Source organism: Takifugu flavidus, chromosome 17, assembly GCF_003711565.1.
Source record: "Takifugu flavidus isolate HTHZ2018 chromosome 17, ASM371156v2, whole genome shotgun sequence".
Classification (NCBI taxonomy): Eukaryota; Metazoa; Chordata; class Actinopteri; order Tetraodontiformes; family Tetraodontidae; genus Takifugu; species Takifugu flavidus.
This window is the reverse complement of record NC_079536.1, coordinates 795,001-802,717: the sequence shown is the minus strand read 5'-3', so window position 1 is coordinate 802,717 and position 7,717 is coordinate 795,001. Positions and strand designations below refer to the sequence as shown.

Here is a 7,717-nt window from a genome sequence, read left to right as displayed (position 1 = left end):
CTTTGACAACAGGTCCTGCCAGGATGTGCTTTATTCACATTTAGGAGTAAACAACTCGCTCAGAAACGATGGACGGTTGTGCTGCTTGGTGGAAGACAGATTTAAACCTTCCAGGCTCAAACGCTTTCCAACATTTTCCCAATACAAACACGTCGGAGCTTCCAGACTATGATTGTGGGCTTTTTATGCTAAGATGCTAATGCTAAATATGAGACGCTCGTTATTGTCATGAGGTTTGTTTGGAGAATCAGTAGAAAAGATGTGATCTTTGATCATGTTGGCGTGTTTCTCTATGAAAATGTGAAACTTTGCTTCAGACCTGGGTGCCAGTGATCAGAAGAGTCACAGTTATGTCTGTTCATTCAAAAAAAATATTCTGATTACATGTAATCTGATTACATTTAACCTGATGTTCTTGGTGTGATAAAATGTGAAAATGATCAGCTCGTGTTGTCAGTTTGACTAAATCACATAAACTGATTGAGGATAAAACGCCCAGAGACACGTGAGCTTCATCATCATCATCATCACCCTCGTCGCCCCACTGACCGGCCACCACAGCTGGTGATCCCAGGCTCCACCTCCAGGGCCTCCAGGGCCTCCTGCACCACCACGACCTCCAGGGCTGCAGCTGCATCGTGGGTAATGATGGGATCATGTGACCCACCCTGGAATTCTTGGCTTTTTGTCCTGGAATATTTCCTGTTTGAGATGGTTAAAAAACAAAGAAACGCTCGACTTTCAGACGGAGACAAAAGTTTTAGTATAAAACCAACGTTAAAGTCTGGAAGACCCCCAATGGCTTCAGGACATTCGTCCCCTGGACGTCCCCTCGTCCCTACAGATGTGACGTCATGTGGTGGGACGACTGCATCTCACAGGAGTTATGGTGGCAGCACGTGATGATGGGGAGGCTGCACCTCCTGTCGGGAGTGGGGGAGGAGCCAGGGGGGGCGAAGGGGGAGGAGAGAAGGAGGGCCCGGGAGCCTCCGGGGGCCTCCAGGTGGAGGCTGGAAAAGCTGCACGAGGTCCCGGAGGGTCTGAGGGCTGAGGAGCAGCGAGGTGGTGACGGGCAGAAGGTCACCTCCTCCGCGTGAGCCCCCCCCCCCCCCTCCCAGCCACATCTCCTTCCTTCCCCGCTCTTCCATTTGTGTCTCCTCCCCAAACAACTCCTTCCCGAGCAGAAGGCCGCCTCCAGGGGGCAGGAGATCGGGTGGGACACGGAGGAAAGGTGAACATGGAGGTCCAGCAGAGCGAGGAGGGACCGGGGCTGAGGTCGAGGGCGGAGGGTGGGGGGGCGGGAGCAGGAGGCCTGTAAATACTGGTGACTCCTGCTGCTCCATCACCACCAACACCTCCTTTGCTGCTGCCAGGCACTGGGTGCTGCCCCCCTCCCCCCTCTCCCTCCCCCCTGTTCATCAGGAAGGGGGGGCAGTGCCGGCTTTTGGACTCCAGGCTCTTGGACTGGACGTAGTTGACGAGGCCGTTGAGGGGGCCGGCTGAAGGGCTGCTGGGCTTGTGGCCCCGCTGAAGGTCGATGACGGTGGAGTAAATGTCCCTCAGGTTGATCACTTTGGTCTTCTTGTCGCGGTTCTCGTGCAGAACGGCGTTTCCACAGATGAAGAGGAAAATGCCGACGCCCATGATGAGGGGCCCCCAGACCTTCAGCCTGTCAGAGTGGAGATACCTGCAGGAGGAGGGAGCAGAGCTTCTGAAACACCTCCAACACCCCCCCTCAAATCAAAGATCTCATCAGCAGAAAAACGTCCAAATCTGATTCATTCACTCTAAAATCATTGTTGCCACGGACGACTGCGCAGTCGCGAGCACCTCTGACCTCAGAGCCTGGAACCGGGTCAGCAGAGATGCTCTAGGGTTGGGGTCACCCACCAACCTCCAGCAGGAGAGTCACAGACATCCCAGTTGGTCCACAGACCATTAGAACCACCGACAGGAGCTCCAGCAGGAGCAGGTCAGGGGGAGTTTGACCTTCGACACCAGCAAAGGTCGCGTGTATTTAAAACGGATTTGAGGACAGGTGTGGTTACCTGTAGAGGAGGTCCTTCAGGAAGCCCGAGTGGTGCTGCTGACCAGTCCCATTGACGCCTCCGTGGCTCCGCCCACCGCCTTCCTCAGGTTGTGACGCAGCCTCTCGTTTCTGAACGTCAAGCAACAGGAAATTGGTTTTATGACGATGGTTCCGTCCATCACGACCTCCACGCAGGTTCCGTCTGCTTCCCACCTGTGGTCCAGCCGTTTCTGCAGCGGAGCCCGCGGAGTCCGCGGCGGCGCCCTCGTGGGCTGGAGTCTTGAAGAACAGCCCATCTCGAGGCCAGTACCCAAGTGCTGCCATCACCATGCCAACCAGCAGGACCAAGAACCCCAGTGAAGCCACCAGACCGGAGACCGAAATTAGCTTCAGCTTCCCCTTTACCACCACCACCTCGGTCCTGCTGAGAGAACCGGACGTGACGTCACGCGACAGGTGCCAGCTTCGCGCTCGTGTCAGGTGTGTGTGTGTGTGTGTGTGTGTGTGTGTGTGTGTGTGTGTGTGTGTGTGTGGTGTGTGTGTGTGTGTGTGTTCACCTTTTCTGTTTGCTCTTCTTGCTCTTATGCGCTTTGCGTGTTTTGGGCAGCGAGTCCTGGCGCCGCGCGGTGATCCGCAGCAGACCCCCTGTAGCGATCATCACCTGTCTCAGCAGGGCGGAGCCTGCACCTGCCCCCCCCCCAGCCTGCACGCGCTCACCTGAGGGGGCCGAGCCTCGAACGCACGCGGGCTCCTAAACGATCTCGCCGGGCTGGACGTGTCTGTCCGGTCAATGCTCGGTTCTACTGGCGCCGACAGCGGTGAACGCGCACTGCAGCCGACACGCGCCGCACGAGCACGTCGGAGAAACGCTCAGCGCTCACGTGACCTGTTGGGTTCGATCGACGCCGCAGAGCATCGAACGTAGATCCAGAAACAGCTCAACAGGCTGGTTCATGTTCGGACGCAGAGTGATAAAAGCAGCTTGTTCTCACGCGCGTGGAGCCCCGCCGTCCTCCTCGTGTCCTCGTGTCCTCCTCGTGTCCTCCTCTCAACAAGGGTCCCGGCTCCTCTGCAGAATCTCGGCTCCTCCCACCGTCAGGACGGAGCGGGACGGACCGACAGACCTGGCTGTTGCTAGGCAACAGAAGAGCGCAGCGGTGTCTGTTGCCTCGTCCTGGGGTTCGTCCCCGTTGCGGTTCTAAATCTTTCAGAACCGTTGGGCCGCACCGCGTGGACGGTGACCCGAGGCTTGACCTCTAGGCTGAGCTAAAGGTCAGCAGGCACGTGGGGGGTGTTGGAACCAGCAGCTCCTGGTTCTGGATTTACACTCAAACCCATTTTTTTAAATAAAGATTGCAAACAGAACATTTATTGTCTTCATATTATTCATATTTTGTGTCAATTCTTCAAAAAAAACAAACAACCAGTGCAGGTTGTGCAGACACAGCAGGGTTCAGAGGACGGGACGGAGATCTAGCAGCACCGCGGGGGGGGGGGGCACCACATGGACGTTTGATCACCACCAGAGGATGCAGCTCACTTTAATTACCCACTGGTGACATCACCAGGGGGGCGGGGTCGTGTGGAGGTCAGCAGGAATACAAATATATAAATACATCTCTAGAAACAAGCTCGTATAAACTGGGATCCAAATCAGAGTGGATCCAAAAATGTGTAGAAAGGAGCAGCAGAAGAGGTCCGAAAGAGCAGGTAAAAGACACACCTGAGAGGGGAGGGGCTTTAGTGTGATGTCATCACGCGCTTCCTGTTTCTGCCTGTGCTGGTTACATTCCTCGTGAGCTCCGGTGGGGCCACGCAGAGCACCTGACCCGTTACCCCTGACAACCGGCACTCGCTACCACCGGAGCGGCACCGTTATCAGTGAGCTGATGATTATTAAAACGCGTAAAATGGAAAGAAACAAATCAAAATCGGCCTAAAAAGCAAAACAGTAACAGGTCTGAAAAAAGCTGTGGTGACATCACACAAAGTGAGGCGATCAGTGGTCACCACGGCAACATTCGCCCTGACAGCAAGTTTGGATGGGCTGTACGGGTCAGACGATGGACAGGACCGTGCAGGCGGTCCACCGTACTGGAGGTAGAGGTTCTGTTGGTACTTCTGCTCCTGAACATCAGAGTCCCTCAAGCTGGCCGTCGTCCTTCCGATTGGAGCCGTGTTGCCATGGCGACCGCCGCAGTTGACGGGCCGTGCATCAGAGATTCCGCCGAGAGTTCAAACCACGGCAGAATCCGGTTGGGGGGAAAGTTTTTCTTTGGTTGGTTTCAGGGCATCACCTGGATCTTAGAGCGTTGATAGCATCACATGACCAAGAAGCTAACGAAAACACCTGAGAAACACACGGACAGCTGACGGGGACGCGGCGGAAAGTGGGAGGGGCTTAAGTCACATGTCACAGACGGTTGAATCCACGCAGACGCGAGCGGCACCAGTCAGGTGTCCCCTGCGTGGAACTGGTTCCTGATCGCTCCGTCTGATTGGCTCCGGTCCTGATCCTGTACCTGGCTGCTGTCCTGAGCACACGCCGGGCCCCTGTCCTTGGCATGTTTGAACATCAAAATAGAGTTATAAATCTTGAGGGCGGGGCCGAGTTTGATTGACATGATTCTGACGATGTCCCGTTGGGTGAGAAGGAGAAAAGCCCGCCCATCAATTTGCTGCACAGAGAGAGAGAGAGAGGTCAGTCAGCGGACGAGCCTGAGAACAGCGTCCTGGGACGGCCGTCTTACCTCATCTCTAAACTGCTTCGACTGCTCCTCGCAACCAGGAAGTGACTCGACAAATTCCGCCACCTAGAGGGGGGGGTCACAGAGGGGGAGGTCAGAGGGGTTTGACCTACATGCCGGTCCAAACAGCCCGACTAACCTGCTGGACGCTCCAGTGTTGGACGGTCTCTGCCGTCTCCCTAGCAACGCCTGGCAGCAGCTTACGGTGCTGTTCCCAGCAGAGGGACAGGTCCCGTCCTGGCTGGGCCGACATGGCCGACAGGAAGATGGACTGGTGGAGGGCGGCCTGCAGACTGGTCTCTGCTGGCGCTGAGGGGCAGAAAGACCAGCCAGAGATCAACAATCAGCCCCCCGGGCGTCCAGGGGGACCAGGAGGACCACCTGCTGTACCTGGATTAATGGCTGTCACCTCCAGCTCCTCCTCTTCCTGTTTCACACGGAGGAATTTGCTGGGCTGGCTCAACCTGAAGGGAGTGAAGAAGTGAGCGGATGACTAACCTACGTCTCCCACAGCAGCTCCTCGTGGCCCCCGAGGGGGCGTCTGCAGGTGTCCCACCTGTCTGAAAGTCTCCTCTTCCCTACCGAGAGCATCAGGGGCTGGTGTCGGCTCTCCGCCTTCATGTCGTAGCTGCTTCAGAGGGACGCACGCGGCGTTCAGGACGACACGCTACACGGCTCCGAACACGCCAACACCGCGACGGGCTCAAAATACAACTCTAACGACCGCTTACCTGTCTGGCTGGTTGCCATGGGAACACACGGTGACAGGAACAAGCGTAATGACGCGCTCCCCTCCCAGCCTATCGGGGAGCACCACCTCCTTCCGCATGTTGATGTCGGAGTACGGGCAGCCGAAGGCACTGGGTCAGAGCCGACACACAGGTGGGGAAAGGGCTGTGAGCCAATAACAACGGTGACGCCGCTCGGTGACGCCGGGACAGCGAGACGGCTCGTACCTGTGGTGGCCGGTGTACCTGGCGCCCTTTATATGGCCCACTCCTCTGCAGCCATGGGTGGGACACACACCCTGGGAGGGGGAGGACACAGGGGAGGAATCTGTTTCAGATACAGGAACAGCTCAGCGTTAGCGCCACCTGCCCAGGTGTGTGCACCCTCCCCACCTCCCTCTACACTGTCAGTCACACCTGGGGGGGGTTCCAGGGGGTGTCCTGTGCGTTGACACCAGCCAAAAGGGTGAAGGTCACTGATGTCACTGTCACACCAGACGTCAAACTGCTGCGACCAGCCGTCGTAATGAATCTGCAGGTAAACACACCTGTTGACAACACACCCCACAACCATCAACACAGGCGGACTCTCGCTGTACCTTCACCCTGAAGTCTTCTACAGCCGTTACTGTGGCGACTCGGATCAACATGGGGTTCCTCCTGTCAACTGCCTCCAGCTTCTGGTTCACCTGGAACCCGTGAGAAGGTCTCTGTTGGACAGAGGAAAGGACACCGATCAGAGGACGAGCCACCCGGGAGGAAGCAGAACTCCATCCTGGAGCAGACGGGAGACCAGAAGCTCCAGAGGAGGTCCGACTCCTCAGGAGGACGGGCTCGGCTCCGGGTCAGTACATCAGAAGACAGGGTAGCAGATGTTGAGAGTCCCGCGAAAATGAAGAAAGAAACCAGAGAAACCGGCACCTCTGATGCTCAAACAAAGTTCTGGACCAGAAGAAAGAATCTCAGGATCCACAGACAGTTATCAAGGCTAATATCAGACCCAGACCGGAGTATTTAATAATACCACCCCCCCCCCCCCCCCCCAGCTCCCAGTATCCTTACCGGTTTAAAGGCTGAACTGGGAGCAGCAGAGGACCCGGTTTCCTGGAGATATTCCTCCCACACGAAGTTCTCTGGGTTTGGATGACCTGCAAAACAAGTGCTGTCGATCCCGAGGATCCCAAGACGCGGCAGAATACGTGCACACGTGCGCGTACGTACCCTGTGGAGAGGTCAGAGGTCGTCCCTGCTCCTCGCACCAGCCCACAGGATGAATGTAGGGACTGCTGCTGTCACACCTGACAGACCAACAATGTAAACGGTGACGATCGACGCACCAGATCACCGAGCAGATCAGCTGCCTGTCTGTCTCACCAGTAGTCATACGTGTCGTCCCAGTTGTCGAAGTGAACCAGGAAGCGGCCGTCGATCACATCGGTTACCGAGGCAACACAGACGAGCCCGGGGTTCTTCTTATCAACCGCCTCTAATTTCATCCCCACCTGAAACTCACAGCTCTGTGAGGCAGACAGACAGACAGACAGACAGACAGACAGACAGGCAGACAGGCAGACAGGCAGACAGACAGACAGACAGAGAGGCAGACAGAGAGGCAGACAGACAGACAGAGAGGGAGACAGGTGGGTCATGAATCCACACACAGGCTGAACATGGTCAGCTGAACACTTACTGCAGAATGGGAGGTGAAGAGAGACGGAGGAGCAGCCTGAGAGCCAGAGGAGTCCAGATAAGCTGTCCAATCAAAATCTGAGGGATCCTGACCTGCAGCAGTAGGCAGACATTCAGTCAGACAGACAGGCGGACAGACAGGCGGACAGACAGGCGGACAGACAGGCAGCAACAGAAGAGGACAGCTCCATTCACCGTGCAGCACTTCAGTATTTAACGAGAGCTGAAACCCAGCAGGCGTCCTGGTCCCTGTAGTCCAACCTTTTTACACAGCGTCACCAAAAATCAACAGTTTCAACCAATCAGGTGCCAGAAACCTGTCGAGCGCTCATGTTTCTGCACCACAGCCGCCTCAGCCCAGAGCAGCCAAGCTAAGATGAGGCTAATGGTTAGCAAACATCAGCGTAGACAGAATCACACAGGAAGGGTTCCATCTTCCAAACTACCCTGACAGACCTCCTCATACCCCTGAATCCCACCTGATACCCCTGAATCCCACCTGATACCCCTGAATCCCACCTGAT

At 56.2% G+C, this 7,717-nt stretch overlaps 1 protein-coding gene across 7 annotated transcripts in view; it reads right to left on the bottom strand.

Annotated features, from left to right (window-relative positions):
• Positions 1 to 13: 13 nt before the first annotated feature.
• Positions 14 to 7,717, bottom strand: part of LOC130514145 (lethal(3)malignant brain tumor-like protein 4) — a 13,071-nt gene continuing 5,367 nt past the window's right edge. For 5 of the 7 annotated variants that reach the window (XM_057013537.1, XM_057013540.1, XM_057013542.1 and 2 more), the window contains 16 exons: positions 7,195 to 7,286; positions 6,879 to 7,021; positions 6,726 to 6,802; positions 6,567 to 6,652; positions 6,104 to 6,214; positions 5,922 to 6,036; positions 5,733 to 5,832; positions 5,508 to 5,636; positions 5,333 to 5,407; positions 5,167 to 5,240; positions 4,916 to 5,085; positions 4,780 to 4,842; positions 2,587 to 4,707; positions 2,243 to 2,453; positions 2,049 to 2,158; positions 14 to 1,687 (listed from right to left, as the gene is read on the bottom strand). In XM_057013537.1, coding sequence (XP_056869517.1) covers positions 4,483 to 4,707; positions 4,780 to 4,842; positions 4,916 to 5,085; positions 5,167 to 5,240; positions 5,333 to 5,407; positions 5,508 to 5,636; positions 5,733 to 5,832; positions 5,922 to 6,036; positions 6,104 to 6,214; positions 6,567 to 6,652; positions 6,726 to 6,802; positions 6,879 to 7,021; positions 7,195 to 7,286 — 1,460 coding nt within the window. In that variant the 3' untranslated portion in view covers positions 14 to 1,687; positions 2,049 to 2,158; positions 2,243 to 2,453; positions 2,587 to 4,482. The remainder of the gene's footprint in view (positions 1,688 to 2,048; positions 2,159 to 2,242; positions 2,454 to 2,586; positions 4,708 to 4,779; positions 4,843 to 4,915; positions 5,086 to 5,166; positions 5,241 to 5,332; positions 5,408 to 5,507; positions 5,637 to 5,732; positions 5,833 to 5,921; positions 6,037 to 6,103; positions 6,215 to 6,566; positions 6,653 to 6,725; positions 6,803 to 6,878; positions 7,022 to 7,194; positions 7,287 to 7,717) is intronic. The other 2 variants (XM_057013538.1, XM_057013539.1) reach the window with 2 other exon arrangements.